This window comes from Anabrus simplex, chromosome 2 (assembly GCF_040414725.1).
Source record: "Anabrus simplex isolate iqAnaSimp1 chromosome 2, ASM4041472v1, whole genome shotgun sequence".
Lineage (NCBI taxonomy): Eukaryota > Metazoa > Arthropoda > Insecta > Orthoptera > Tettigoniidae > Anabrus > Anabrus simplex.
The window spans coordinates 741411393-741428367 of NC_090266.1; the positions used below are offsets into that span (position 1 = coordinate 741411393).

The 16975-nt window shown below is 36.4% G+C and overlaps 1 protein-coding gene across 1 annotated transcript in view; it reads right to left on the bottom strand.

The window, feature by feature from the left end:
* LOC136863672 (serpin B8) overlaps positions 1 to 16975 on the bottom strand; it is a 161670-nt gene that overhangs the window by 4254 nt on the left and 140441 nt on the right. Inside the window, exon 5 of the mRNA XM_067140035.2 lies at positions 1522 to 1876. Coding sequence (XP_066996136.2) covers positions 1522 to 1876 — 355 coding nt within the window. The remainder of the gene's footprint in view (positions 1 to 1521; positions 1877 to 16975) is intronic.

Consider the following 16975-nt stretch of genomic DNA (forward strand, 5'->3'; position numbering starts at 1 on the left):
AAAATCAGCTCAGAGGAAAGCAAGACCATGGTGATATTAAAAGGAGAAACAGAAAGGCATTGTGAAAATTGATGGTCAAAGCCTTGAAATTGTTGACAGTTTCAAATATGTAGGGAGTTAATTAATGCAAAATACAAGACTGGACATGGAGCTTAACATGAGGGTGCAACAGTGCAATGCATTCTACCAGATTGGAAGAAACCTTGTCTGGAATAACAAAGTACCAAGGAAGTTTAAAGAGATAATGTACAAAATGTATTATGCACCCATATTGACCTATGCAGCTGAGACCTGGACAATGACAAGTGGGGATGAGAGTAGAATTCAAGCCAGCGAAATGAAATAACCTAAGACGTATGACAGGGAAGACAGATTGGGAAATGAAGATGTGAGAAAGGAGGTCAGAAAGAAAAAAACCTAAATGCAAGAATTTGTAGTGAACTCCAAGAAAGGGAAATATTGTTTTGACAATCTTGTAAAATTTCAACTGTGAATTTGAGTATTGATAGTTAACATTGTTCAGTTGTTTTCTCGTGTGATATATAATGGATGGTGGTATGTTATGTTCACTCAGTTGTTAGTCAGTTGTGATGAGTAATGTGATGAGTAGGCTATATATCTTGAAATATAGTATAAAGTGCAAACATTGGAGTTATTTAAACTTAACCACTACAAACTGATAGGAGTAAACTATGATGGTTTGAATGTGTAAAGAGAATGGAGGAGAAATGAATACCAAACGTTAACATTAGCTATCGATACTCAAATTCACAGTGGAAATTTTACAAGCTTGTCAAAACAGTATTTCTCTTTCTTGGTGTCCACTACAAATGGAGTTGAAGTTCGAAGGAAAGAGAGCGAGAGGGAGACCTAGAACAACGGATCGATTCAATAAGGAGGAGATGTTTTGGGAACTGAACCTTATTAACTTTCTGAAAAACTGATAAATACTTTGGGAAATGAACCTTATTCACTTTCTGAAAAAGTGATAAATACTTTGGGGACAGAACCTTATTAACTTTCTGAAAAACTGACAAATTCTTTGGGAACTGAACCTTATTCACTTCCTGAAAAACTGATAAATACTTTGGGGACAGAACCTTATTAACTATCTGAAAACTGATAAATACTTTGGGAACTGAACCTTATTAACTTTCTGAAAAACAGATAAATACTTTGGGGACAGAACCTTATTAACTTTCTGAAAAACTGATAAATACTTTGGGAATTGAACCTTATTAACTTTCTGAAAAACTGGTAAATACTTTCATCCAATCAGATTTTTCTTGTTCAGACAGATTTTTCTTCTACTCGCGAGTGACTATAACATGTTATATTAACGTAATATCACAAACAGTCTCATAGTTTTTCTCACTTGCAATGAATGAAATTAGTCTGTTATTTTGAATAAGAGTAAGTTATTATCAACAACACCAAAGTAGTTTTTAGTACAATAAAAATATAGAAATAATGTAAAATGATGAACAAAAGTTCATGTTAGTTACAATCATTGCAGCTTACCAAAATTTGATGATACAGAGCCCACCGAGTTGACAGCCACAAATGAAGTAGAAAAGTAAGCATCCTGAGTCACAGATTTAACATAGAGAGGTACTGCTTGTGGAGTTTTGTCCACTGCTTGGCTCAGATCTGCCGCAGATGCATTGAACACAGACCGTACTCCCAGCTGACGCAGGAAGGGTGCAAGATCAAGACCACTGCTCAATACTGTAAGTTGTGGCAGAGACACTTCAGTCTCTGCGAACGTGAGCCAGTGCACCAGGTGGTGAAAGGACACACCAGACAACTTCACCAGCAACTCATCCATGGCATCAGAAGAGTCTGGGACTAGAAGAAGTAGGTTCACCGACCCTACCTGTAAAATACATGCAAGCATCATATACATGCAATAAACTCTAATGTTATTTACAACAATAAGCAACAAACTCTCAAGTTGTTTACAAGATAAAGTGAATAATAATATTTTTATGGCATGTCTGTTTCAAAGAGGCATTTTCAGAAAGTACATACAATCTACAGGTAATATTGAAACTCTGAACTTGTATTTCACATTACTCAATTTCCTTTTTGATCTGCTACTTATCTAACTAAAATATACCCAAGGATATATCTATCAGCTGTCTTACAATAATTTCTGACTTTGATAATTAAATATTGTCTAAACCTTGTATGGTCTTCCTGCAGTAACTTTTACTTACTTGCACTCATTCTTCCTCCCAAATTGCTTGCATGGGTTACTCAGATCCCCAAGAGAGTATATTGTATTAAACAGTTAATCCAATTACAAAACAATTAAAACTTATTTTATTGTAGGCACTAAATGATGTAAGAAAAACATATTTAAAAGAAATTAACACATTTACTTCAGGAATGTCCTTTTTTCCCCACCGGTACTGTTCAATATCCCACATTTAACAACTGAGGACCAAAGATGGAAAAGAGTGAAAGAGCCAGAAACATGTTTTCAAGTAAACGCCAATAATAGAGCTCCTGAACACGATGGCACTTTCACCCTTTTCTACCAAAAGAGACCAAGAATTAATTATTATCTACGGCCTTTGAAGTGCAAATATACTATATCTAATATGTTTTATATAATTACATAACAATATTTAGCTTCTATAAATTTCATTTCTTTAAGTAAGTGGCTCAGAAGTTAGAAAATTCATGAGTGATAGCACACTGACACAATGGACAACACAGAAGAATTGTAGCACAAGACACTGGCACGTCACCCCTTCCCCACCAAAATCAGCTGGGCAAATTGGACTGTGCCTGTACCTATTGAACTTCCTACCAACTAAACTAATGACCTCAGGCACACACACAATTTACTACCATATGTGGCATGGCTAATACATCCCCTTATTACAAAAAAAAACACATTTTTCATATTTTGGCAGTTTCAGCCTTTCCTATCTTTGGTCCTCAATTGTGTTCTCCAGTCATATTTATCTGAAAGGGCAACATAAGGAAAAGAAGCTCAGAAATACAGTAGAATGCTTATAATCTGATATAAATTGGAAAGAGCTATTTTGAGTAACAAGCATTTCCAGTTAATACCTGAAAACTGTTTTTGATTATGACTGATTTTACCCAGTCAGAAATTGTTGATATGCCTACTCTATAAAAATTGTACAATTTTCTATTTACCCGACTGCTTCAGATTTTTAACTGGTTATTACCACACATTTTCTTTACATTGGCATTGTACTGTATTCACAAAATTATTGCACCACTACACACTAGTGTCATGCAAAACACGCTCTATGCTCGGTTCATATTTGTCGAACATAACGATAACCGAGCTTTGCTTCTCAAAAGTGAGGCAAGCTATGTTCGTTCAACCCTGCCCTGTGATACTCGCTCCATCTCGCGCTATCTCAGTCACGGGTAGAGGTGTTCCCCTTTGAACGTCCTTGTTTCTACTAATGGTGGAAGGATGTGGTAACACGTCAACAATACCTACCTTGCCAAAATTAGCACCGATGTTAATCAGTTCATGCCCTAATATTCTTTAAAGCCTTCTATGGCAACAGTGTTCAATGGCCGGAAATCTTTGGAACACATGAAAACAAACACACTAGTTATGGTTTGCTTTGTATTGCTGGGCAATGCTTAGTGAGAAGCGCTAGCATTAAATTTGCAAACGTGCTTTTTTAAATTATTTGAACCGAATTTATGTCACTGCATGTTTCACAGGATACATAACCTGTCTGATGACTGTCTACAGTGACAGACATTTCTTCCAAACCTCAAAATTGAGTCCATCTCTCTTCATTAGTTTATATTCACTATTTTGAATTTTGGCCATAATGCTGTCCATTGATTCACGTGGCATGGTGAACTTCAGTTCAAAACTAATGGTTAACTCAACCATTCCATCATTCATTTATACCTGCAAATTCCTACCTTCGCTGTTTGTACACAAGGGCTTACTCATTCTGGATGAACCACATTGCTTGCTACATCAGCAAAGTTAGCAAGGTTATCCTCCCTTGTCAGCCAACTTCACTTCGAACATGCTCTGTTGAACAAATTTGATCAAACTTGGACATTTTAGATTACACGCTCCACTCACGCGTGATGGTGTTTGCATACACAATAAGGCACATCTTGTTCCGTCTTTGTTAACCGTTTCAAGTTTGAACAGTGCACACCACTATTACACACAACTCTTCAAAAGTGACTAAACAGGCAAACATGGGAAAACATTTAATTATCTCACAGACCTGTTTCCAGAATTCTTGGAAAAAATACTGTACATGGTAGATGGACAATAGGGTCAAGTAGGAACAAAAATAACTTTCATTCAGTGCAGACCAGTTGGACACAGAACATAACAAGGAACTGAGGGTGGGAATGTAGTTTTAATGCATTCCTGAAAGGACATTTACATTTGAGCAGTAAGAAGGGCAGACATGCTTTTTTGTAGCTTTGTTGTGAACTGAAAACTAATCAGCAACTCTGTCACTTGTATGTTGTATATGAAGAGATATTAAAAAAAATTAGCACTTTCTTGTGGCATTTTGATTGAGCCAGGTTTCGATTAACTGGGGTTAACTCATTGTACCATATGACATAGTATTAAAGTAGAAGTGATCAATACAATAACTATCTGAGTCTACAAAAAATGTTTGAGAAATATGTTTATTAATATGGTCGCACAGTTCAGATGAGGAATAATTTGTTATAAGCAGCACAAGTAAGAATATGTGAAAATTATTGTTGTTTTATGCATAATTACTCATGTTGGGTCTTCCAGGCCTTACCATAGCTCTCCTCAGAGAATGAACTATATGCCTGCTACCAAACTGAGCTCCTCTCCCTACAAAATAAAGCTACAGTGAAGGTCACTTGTCCTCCCGATGGTATCACCACCTTGACGAAGGCAAAATATATTTTGCCGGGTGTTTTGGAGGCTTGCGTGTTCAAATGATTTTTAGAGCTATGCCGGCGGGAGCATATGCTCCTGGTAGGGCCACCCAAGCTGGACAGGTCTAAGGTGATGATCCAGACTAAGAGTGATAGCCTGGTCCTCCAAGTTGGGGGTTGGTACATGGGGCTAACAACTCCACTACCACAAAACTACATATTGTTCAGAAACCAAATCAAGATAACCGGACGGTCCCAAACTTACGACGACTAAAGCGCGCTAAATGGCAACGATACGGATATATTGGAACATGGAATGTGAGAAGTATCTTTCAGGCTGGGGCTAGTAGAAAATTGTAGGAGGAATTATTTAAATATCAGATTGTTGTAGCAGCATTACAGGAGATAAGATGGAAGACAATCGAGGTGACAGATCTACAGCACTACATTTTGTTCAATAGTGGGGAGGAAGAAAATAGAATAGGAACAGGGTTTGTGGTCAAGAAATCGGTCAGTCATAATGTGATTGAATATGAAGCAATAAGCCCCAGGCTATGCCGGTTAAGATTGAGAGGGAGATTTGCCAACATATCATTAATTAGTGTCCATGCCCCAACAGAGGATGCCGAAGAGGAGGAGAAAGAACAGTTCTATGAAAACATGAAGCAAGTATATGACAAGTTGCCCAAGTATGATGTTAAAGTTGTCCTAGGGGATTATAATGCCAAAGTAGGCAAAGAGAAAGAAAACCATCCAGTGGCAGGATATCACAGTAAACACCAAGAATCCAATGGAAATGGGTGGAAATTGATTGACTCTGCCTTTAGCAAGGAGCTGGTGATTAAGAGCTCATGTTTTCCCCATAAGGAGATCCATAAAGAGACATGGATATCACCGGATGATCTGACAAAGAACCAGATAGACCATGTACTGATAGATGCACGATATGCCTCCAATATAATGGATGTGAGAAGCATGCATGGTGCAGACAGTGATTCAGATCACATACTGGTGAGGATCAAGTTCCGAGAAAGACTGGCAATTAAACCCAGGGACAGAGCTGAGCAGAGCAAGATCTATAATGTAGAACTGTTAAGGGATGAGAAAAAGGAGGAAGAGTATAGAGACCGGCTGCAAAGAAAGCTACAGATGGGCAGAAACGGAGATGTGGACATCAACACAATGGGGAAGGAAACCAAGCTAGCAATAAATACAATGGCGCAGGAAGTACTTGGAGAGAAAAGGAAACAGAGTAGAAATAAATGGTATGACAAAGAAGTGGGTAAGTTTCTGGAAGAGAGAAAGCTTGCCTGACAAAGAATGCAACAGAGACCCACCCAAAATAATATGGCAGTTTTTAAAGAGAAACAGAGAATAGCAAAGACATTGATAAGGAACAAGAAAGGAATAGAGGAAAGGGAGAGAGTGGATTAAATGCAGAAGAATTTTGAAAACAAACAAGGTAGAAAATTCTTCCATGGGGTTGGACAAGTAAAGAAGGGATATCAACCTAGAGTGAATATGCTTAAGGATGAGACTGATAGACTCATTGTTGGGTAAGAACGAATTCTGGAAAAATTGGCAAAACATTTTGAAATATTACTTTCTGTCAGACCAATAAATGAAGAAAGAGAAGGATCAGGCCTTATCCCTTTCAGACCGAGTACGCACAATTGTGCGGGTTCGTATTTTAGTTATCCCTGACCGTATTTGATGTTTTTTCAGCACTACACCGGACTGCAGTGATTGTGCAGGACACGTGGCGTGTATTTCAATTGATTTTAGTATGCGCTTGACCGCCAGGGCGAAGGAAGAAGAGTTTAAAAAGCACAGTTGATCGGCGAGATGGCAGGAAGCAATAGTGCCGAAAGTAAGTATTTATTTACTGCGTTTATATTAATCTAGAAGCTTTACTGAATACCAGAATATATTCAATGAAGTGTGTACTTTGGTTAGTGAACGTAAATTTTGAAGCTACACCATCGTACGTGATACAACGAGGTTTTGAATTTTGATACGCACAATTGTGTGGGTCCTGTTTTTCGGATGTTAGTTTTTATTTTGTAAAATAAACTATTAATATGTGTATTGAGGAGCATTTTAGTCAGTTCTTGACGTACAAACAAAAATTCACACCTCCAGTTTTCTTTCAGGTCTGAAAGGGATATGGAAACTTCAGAGAGAGATGAGGAGAGTGAATATGGAGATGAGTGTGAGAGGGAAGAGAGGAATGAGGAGAATGGAGATGAGGATGAATATGATAGGGGATCACCATCGATTGAAGAAATAAGATAAATTACAAAACAATTGAAGAGCAGTAAAGCCCCAGGGAATGACCTCATAATGGCAGAAATGGTAAAACATGGAGGAGAAGTGTTGGTGAGGAAAATACATGAGATAATTTAAAAGGTATGGGAAATGGTTACAATGCCGGAGGATTGGACACTAGTAAATATATGCCCTATACATAAGAAGGGGTCACGCATGCAATGCAAGAATTATCGAGGTATATCCTTACTGAGCATAGTATACAAAATCCTCTCTACAGCCATAACAAAGAGAGTTAGTAGTAGAGCAGAAAGAATTATAGGGGAGTACCAAGCTGGTTTCAGACCTGGAAGATCGATGATGGACCGTATTTTCACGATGAGAATGACTCTGAAAAAGACATATGAATACAACGTTCGACTAAGACATCTTTTTATAGATTTTAAACAAGCCTATGACAAAGTTAAGAGATCAACATTGTGGAAAACAATGGAGGAGTTTAAATTCCCACAGAAGTTAATAAAATTGACTAAGATGACCCTGGAGAACAGCAGAAGTCAGGTAAAGGTGCAGGGAAGTCTGTCAAGATCTTTCAGAACCGAAAAAGGCCTAAGGCAAGGAGACCCCTTATCACCAGTGTTATTTAATCTAGTGTTGGAGAAAGCTGTAAGATCAGTAACTACTAATCCGGGTGGTAATATTTACAATAGACTGATCCAAATTTTGGCTTATGCAGATGATGTGGTGATATCTGCTAGAAGTAACGAGGCACTTACAACTGCCTTGAGGGAGCTGAAAGATGCGGCTGGGTCCTTGGGCTTAGAGATAAGTGAGGCTAAATCTAAATATATGGTAATGGAGAGAAGTGGAAGGAACACTGAAAAACTCCAAGTGGATGGTTACACCTTTGAAGCAGTATATAGCTTCACATATCTTGGCTCAGTAATAACATCAGAAAATAAAGTTGAGACAGATATCGTAAATCGAATTAAGGCTGCCAACAGATCCTACAGGGCACTGCATCCCCTTCTGAGAAGTAAAAACTTAAGCAGGAAATTAAAACTGACTCTCTACAAAACAATAATTAAACCAGCGCTTATGTATGGGAGTGAGGCATGGGTATTGACTGAGCCCACAGAGAGGAGATTAAATGTGTGGGAAAGCAAAGTACTGAGGAAAATATTTGGACCAGTGAAGGAGGGAGATTTATGGTGAATCAGAACAAATGAAGAAATGAGATTATTGTATAAGGAGCCGGACTTGGTGAGCTCAATCCAAATGAGAATAATTGGATGGCTGGGGCATGTACAATGGATGGAGGAGGGAAGACTTCCAAGGAAAGCACTGACAGGACACCCTGGGGGCAGGAGAAGGAGAGGTCAGCCCCGGATGAGATGGCTGGAGGATGTGGAGACTGATCTGAGGACTGTTGGAGTCAGGAGGTGGCGTAAGCGTGCGGAAGACCGGGACGACTGGAAAGCTGTGGTCAAGGAGGCCAAGGTCCTTAAAGGACCATAGAGCCATGGAGTAAGTAAGTAAGTAAGTAAGGTCACTTGTAGTCTCTACAAATATTCACTCATTTTTTGAAAATTGAATAAGAAACTAACACATCTCATTTGTTCAAGAGGACAAATTGAGGCAAATATTCATTCATAGGAAGGGGAGTTAGGGATTGGAATAACGTACCAAAGGAAATGTTCAATAATTTTCCAATTTCTTTGCGATCATTTAAGAAAAGGCTAGGAAAACAACAGATAGGGAATCTGCCACCTGGGCGACTGCCCTAAATGCAGATCAGTAGTGATTGATTGATTGGTCCGACTTGTTGGCTGAATGGTCAGTGTACTGGCCTTCAGTTCAGAGGGTCCCGGGTTTGATTCCCAGCCAAGTCGGGGATTTTAACCTTCATTGGTTAATTCCAATGGCCCGGGGGCTGGGTGTTTGTGCTGTCCCCAACATCCCTGCAATTCACACACCACATATAACACTATCCTCCATCACAATAACACGCAGTTCCCTACAAATGGCAGATGCCGCCCACCCTCATCGGAGGGTCTGCCTTACAAGGGCTGCACTTGAACCTTCGTCATGAAAAAATGTTGTGTTATATAATCCAACTGTGATGTGCTCCAGTAAATTTTAATATAATAAACTGCAGGTCTTGAGTTTGAATTTAGAAGCTGTTGGTGGCAACACCTATCTTGTCTATGTTCGTTTGTGGTGTAGTTATTGTTGTTGTGGAGGTCTTGTACCAATATGTCTGAAGGCCTGCTGTGTTCTACCATACGAACATAGATGAGAGAGGTGTTGCCACCAACAGCTTCTAAATTCAAACTCAAGACCTGCAGTTTATTATATTAAAATTTACTGGAGCACATCACAGTTGGATTATATAACACAAAATTTTTTCATGACGAAGGTTCATACCAACATGACACATATCAGCCTCAGAACATTCTTGAAGATTACCTCACACAGCTAAACCAACATGACATAGAAGCAAAGGAACCACACAGAAGATAGAAGAATGGAATCTAAGCAACATGAACTTTTAATAAGCATTTTAATGCGTTAAACTTTTTGTTAAAACTTTTTAAGTGTTTTATATTGTGGCTCATATGTTTTAATGTGTTCTGTATACTCATATTCTAACTTATTGTAACTTTTTACCTTTGACCACAGATATTTTAACTTCATGCTACTGTATACTGCATTTCCATCCCCCTATTAGACATCCGGATGTCTAACACAATAACAACTTGTGATTTTGTCTAATGGCTGGAAACTAATCATGTACTAGCTGATGATGGCTATTCAGGGCCGAAACCAGTACTAGTGTAATCTATTTACAATAAATCGTGTATTTGTTGTCTATCTTGTCTATCTTGTCTATCTATCAATACGGAAAATGAAATTTATAAACAATAATACAGTGATATCCGACAAGGAACATTATGAAGAGAGAAAAGGCACTTAATCAGAACTCTCAAAAGAAAAGGAGACTCGTCACACAACATCGAATGTGTCTTTAGGAAAACAGAACAGCAATGTACAGGAAATACCACTGCAGAAATGAACACATAAGAAGACCTGACCTATCTGTAGACAGACATACTGTCCTACAAGAAGTAAACAGTGTATTATTTTACCTGGCAAAATTAAGACTTTCAGGCCTTCTCTTCCATCTAACCAGGCACGGAAATAGATATTTATTACATTGTATTACATTTTATTACATTACAATAATTAAATCAAATAACAATTAAAGTAATGATAAATAAAATAAAAAATAAATTGAAAAATAATAAGGCGCAAAATTCTTAAAACTAATATCCTATATGTAAAAAGCAGGTAGTGCATAAAATTTAGTAATATTTGAAAAAAAAAAAAACAAATTAAAATATTTAAATTAATCGACAACAGTGACATATATAGAGGGGAGATAAGGGGGATGTATGACCCCCATGAGGTGCTTCTACTCATTATTTTAAATAGATACATTTATTACTTTATTATTTTTATGAAGGTAAAATAATAAGAATAGTTATTTGTAAAAACATCAATTTAAAATATCTGTTATTATTATTATTATTATTCCCCTCCGAGGAAAAGTCATATCTATGCCACTATGTGACAATAGAATCATTGAGAGTAGCAGCATCAGGTTTACACAGGATCCGTATGGGTGCATAAAATGTCTTCAAAGAGCTCCTTTGAAAGTGCTTATCCCTCTGATACTTTCAGGAAGGACGTTGAAACATGATACACAAGATTGGGAAAATTCTGAGTAAATATAACAACAAGACCATTATTACAAGCCACAAAACTTATTATGTACCACAATGAATGTAGCTGCTCTATCTGCTATGTAGGTGAAATGAAGCAACTAATTTCTATCAGACTCAAAAAACGTATTCATCACACCAACAAACAAGACATGGAAATTTTAGCTTTAGCTAAGCATTCCTCTGGAAGAAACCATCCTACTCCCTTTGAAAATGCTAAGATTTTAGTAGTTGTGCCCAGGAATCTCAAAAGAAAAGTCTAAGAGGGCAAAGAAATAAAAAAATATATAATCAACATGAATTTAGAGGAAGATCAAAAGATTAGAAATTCTTAGATCCTATTATACACAAATTACCAATATTCAGGACAGAATAAATCAGAAGGCCTCACAAGTAACATCTCTGCACCAGGCAAGAGACATATTTCAGATGTTTCAAGGATGTCCTTGGGATGAGAGGTGAGATACAACATAAGACAATGCTCAGTGACCAGCTTCATAATTAATTTTAGCTGTCTGGAGGGACCAATTATCTCAGATTGAGTAGGGAAAGCATAACTTGCCTTAATAAAAAATACAGAAATTAATTTGAAACGCCAGCAACATGGACATAAGTTCCTGCTATAGTTTGCAGATTAGCACAAGCAAGGAAGGCCTTTCTTAGGAAAAGAAATTTTCTCACTTCAAACATTGATATAGGAAGTAGAAAAATGTTTTAGAAGACTTTTGTCTGGAACGTGGCATTGTGGGGAAGTGAAACATGGACAATAACTAGCTCAGAAAGAAAGAGAATAGAATTTTGAAATGTGGTGTTACAGAAGAATGCTGAATTTGAGATGCGTAAATCAAGTTACGAATGAAGAGATACTAAAGTGAACTGTTGAGAGGAATTAAAAACACAATGGTTCCACCAAATTGATACTGTTTATTTGCTTAAGGCAAATTAAAAACTTTAGGACATGTTTAGTCTACTCTGTAGACATCTTCAGCTACATATGTGTACGCTTAAACAGTATCAAGTAGGTGGAACCGTTGTGTTTTTAATTCTTTTAACAGTGTATAACATCGATATGGAAAATGAGGATGGTTGCTATCAACTTGGTGAGGGGAGATCGATTTGGTTAAATTTGACGAGAAGAAGAGACAGGATGAAAGGACACATCTTAAGACATCCAGGACTTGTTCGGTTGGTTTTTGAGGGAAGTGTAGGTGGTAAGAACAGAACGGGTAGACCAACATATGAATGTGACAAGCAGATTAGGGCAAATGTAATGTAGCAGTTGCACAGAAATAAAAAGGTTAGCACAGGATATGGTCACAGGGAGAGCTGCATCAAACTGGACTGATGACTCAAACAACAATAATAACTTTTGCACAATCCTCGTGATTCATATATTAGACATAAATGTTCAAGAAATTCATAATTTATTCAAGAAGATTGACAAGAAAATAAATCATATAAGAGTTTCTTAAATAACAAGAATTAATTAACAAATACTGTATAGTACTGTGTGATCTTCTGAAGCATCAAAGAACCTAGCTTTTAGTTTTAAGAGATTGTACTGACAAATACTTAATGTTGCCTGTGTCCCCAAGTTTATAATATCATTATTCATTTGCTAGACTAATATTTCTACCACCAGGGTGAGTGCTGTTTTATTTTTTGTTATTCGCATAAAGTAAGAACAATAATGGCAAGCAGCATGGTGTAGACAGGACATGAAGAACAGGACATTTACAAATAGGTGAGAGTGGAATAGCCTCATCAAACATACCCAGAAAATTGGAACTATAAGCTGAAGATGATGATGATTATGATGATGATGGTGGTGTAGACAGAATTGTTCATTAGAAATCTTGAGTTACTTTGAGTAATGAAAAAATACATTTAACAAGTGATGGAAAAAAAAAAAGAAACATGTAACAAATCAAGTCATATACATAAAGATAGGAACATCAATAATATAAACACAATAAAAGGTCAATGTGTGAGAGGAGACAAGGAAGAACATGAAAACATAAAGGGACAAGGACAATCTCCACAGCCTCATACACAGCCATCTTCACAGATATGGGCTCTCTCTTCATCATACATTTCTGCATACATTTCTTCTCAGCCTCCAACAAGCTTCTTTTTACTTCACAGTTTTCTCAGGAGGGCAGGCTTCAATGCTCATTGCAGGTTCATCTTGAAAGATCTTCCTTTTTGATGAGGGATGTATAGGGTAATGGGAAGAGACTAAGTGAAGAGTGATTTTAAAAATTGGAAAATAGGACAAATACAGAAGGAAAAATGGAGCCTAATGGGTCAGAAAGAAACTACATTAATATGACAGACAACATTAAGGCCATCAAATGCTGCTGTAAATATTTACAGATGTGAGAATTGACTGTGGCTGATTAATTTAAGAATCATGAGCAATAGTCTGGCCTTTGTCAGGAGAGGCTGCAGAAGAATAATTTAGCCTTCAGCTGTCACAAATTAATTTTATTTCATATTTTCTTTTTCTTCCTGAAACGTTTCTGCTTAGCAGGTCATTCATTATTTCATGTATTTATAATAATGTTATTGTATTTACATCCCACTAACTACTTTTGACGATTTTCAGAGATGCCGAGGAGCTGGAATTTTCTCCCAAAAGAGTTCTTTTATATTAAAACTAGCAAGATATCCGTGTTTTGCTACGGTTTTAAACTGAAAAATTCAAAGTTTTACATTTTGGAGAGTCCACTGTCAGTTGTCAGTTGAGCCTGTAAAATATGCCCTCAGTTCGTACGTCAAACGATTTTGGGGGAATGATTATTTATTTTCTGATCTAACACTTATTTGAACCGTATGAGGAAGAATTTGAATGTTTTAAACCCTATCTTATTTAAAATCTAGGATGTAAAGGCCACCATCGTGTGAAATTTTACGGGGTGAATGTTTTTAAATATTTATTAACATCTAGGATATAGAAGACCACCCTTCAAAAAAAAAAAAAAAAAAAAAAAAAGGTTATTGCCTGAAACGGTTTTGAAAGAATGAATATTGTGTTTTTGAGAGTCAACCACCATCTAAACCCCTCAGGGGAGAAATATTTTGAAGTATATGATATTTTACACCTAGTACATAAAAGAACACCTATCTCATAAAATTAACTTATAACTTTGTACGTCAAACGGTTTTGGAGGGATGAATACTTTTGTTTATGGAGCTAACCTCATTTAACACTTTAGGGGTGGAACATTAAAAAATATTTACTATTTTACACGTAGGATTTAAACTATATACCGCTATTTGAAATTTTGTCTTCGTACGTTAAACCGCTTTGGAGGAAGAAATGAATATATTTGTTTTCAGATGTTAATGCCCTTTTAACTTACACTTAAGTGTCACCTTAAATGTAACCTTAAGTGAGCAGTAAAATTTGTTTCAAACCTTCTGTTATTTAATACCTAGGATATCATTTGAAACTTTAACATAATTCAAACGGTTTCATATAAATGCACATTTTTGTCAACATTCCTAACCCCCAGTCAAAACCACCTTAGGGGTGTATTGTTTTAAGTCCAATTCTTTTTATCCTCATAAAAATAATTCAACTCCTTTTACACCCCACTTAAGTTGATTACAATCCCCTCCCCCCTCCACAACCAATCACTGCTGATCTGCATTTAGGGCAGTCGCCCAGGTGGCAGATTCCCTATCTGTTGTTTTCCTAGCCTTTTCTCAAATGATCACAAAGAAATTGGAAAATTATTAAACATTTCCCTTGGTAAGTTATTCCAATCCCTAACTTCCCTTCCTATAAACGAATATTTGCCCCAATTTGTCCTCTTGAATTCCAAATTTATCTTCATATTGTGACCTTTCCTACTTTTAAAGACACCACTCAAACATATTTGTCTACTGATGTCCTCCCACGCCATCTCTCCACTGACAGCTCGGAACATACTGCTTAATCGAGCAGCTCGTCTCCTTTCTCCCAAGTCTTCCCAGCCCAAATAAAATACTTGTGCCTTAATTTTTAAAGGAGATTTGAAATACCAATTTTCTCGCCTGTAACATCCTTTGTTTTTGAGATATAAGTATCCTCAAACAAAAAATTCAACTAATTTTTCAATTCATTTAACACCCCCTTTAATTAGATTCTCTGAAAACAAAGAATATTTGTTTCTTTGTTTTTAAAGGAGATTCCAAATACAAATTATCATGGCTGTGTCAACTTCAGTTTTTGAGATGTAAATATCCTCATAAAAAGAATTCAACCCCTATTTCAGTCCTTTTTACAACCCCCACCCCTTAAGTGTTTTTTCCAAAACAAAATATATGTGTTACTTTATTTTTAAAAGAGATTAAAAATACAAATTTTCACATCTGTAATATGTGGTAAGTTTTTGAGATAAACTGTAGATATGCTCATTTTAAAAATTCACCCACTTTAACACTTCCCATTAAGTGGATTTTCTGGAAACAAATTATGCGTGTTCCTTTACTTTTACAGGCGATTCAAATAGAGGAGAATCGGGTAATATGGAATAGTCGGTCAATATGGAATACCACAATATCTTGCCTGTAAGGTACTCCTCTCAGGTGGAAACTCGTCGAATTGCGGTAAATGTTCTCATGATGCTTTGTATTCAGTTTCGACATGCTCTTGAGTGAGGTTAGTGCATGGAGCAAGAATATTTGTTTTTCATATTTGAAAAGCTTTTGCAGGTAACTCTTTTAAAGCTTGTATTAATTACCAACACTGAGTTTAGTCATGGGAAATCCAATGTTACATATTGTACAAGAGTTGCTTATATTGCTACACCAATGTAACTTCCTTGATGTGCAAAGTTTATGGCATGACGAATCCTTTAAATCAAACATGGTCTGTCGGGATATACGGAATACTGTTTTAGTTTCAAAGTAAAATGACGTTTATAATTAATTAAAATTAATTGCATTAATCCTGGTATATTATAACATTTAACTACCTATAGATCTCAGTTTCTGCATCTGTGACTTTTGTCATTGAATGAACAAGTGACTGTAAAAAAAAAATCTGAATAATTAGTGTATACAGATTATCATTTAAGTTAATTACAAATTTTATTCTTTTGATTTTTAAAAATTTCTATACGTCCACCTGTAAGAACGTTCCTTAAATATAACTGAAAGAATTTATTGAAGCTGTATTTTAATTTACATATTATTTACCCTACTATTCCATATTAGCCGACTATTCCGTATTACCCACCAAGTGCAACTTTTTGAAAGAAATAATTTTGACGTGAAGACATTAACAATTTCCAATTTAAAAATATAGAGAATCTTGGCTAATTATTTGAATTTTCAAACCATATTTATTTATATTTCATAACTGATTTCAGTAAGAAGTTATACTGCCAAAAGTAAATGGTATTCCATATTATACGACTCTCCTCTACCAATTTTCACGTCTGTAACATCTTCAGTATTTGATATATAAATATCCTCATAAATAGAATTCAACACTTTGTTCACTTCTTTTCACCCAGCCTACCCCCTTAAGTGGATTTTCCAAAAACAAAAAATATGTGTTTGTTTATTTTTAAAGAAGATTTGAAATACAAATGTCCATGTCTGTAACATCTTCAGTTTTTGAGATATAAGTATCTTCATAAAAAGAATTCAACCCCTTTTTCAGTCCTTCTTAAAACCTCCATTAAGTGAATTTTCGGAAAACAAATTTACATGTTACCGGGTGAGTTGGCCATACGGTTAGGAGCGCACAGCTGTGAGCTCGCATCCAGGAGATAGTGGGTGGTTTCCCATTCTCACACCAGGCTGTATCTTCATTAAGGCCATGGCCGCTTCCTTCTCATTCCTAGGCCTTTTCTGTCCCATCATCATCATAAGACCTATCTGTGTCGGTGCGACGTAAAGCAACTAGCAAAAAAATTACGTGTTTCTTTATTTTTCAAGGAGATTCCAAATACCAATTTTCACGTCTGTAATATCTTCAGTTTTGGAGATACCAGCATCCTAATAAAAATAATTCACCCCTTTTTTTGTGT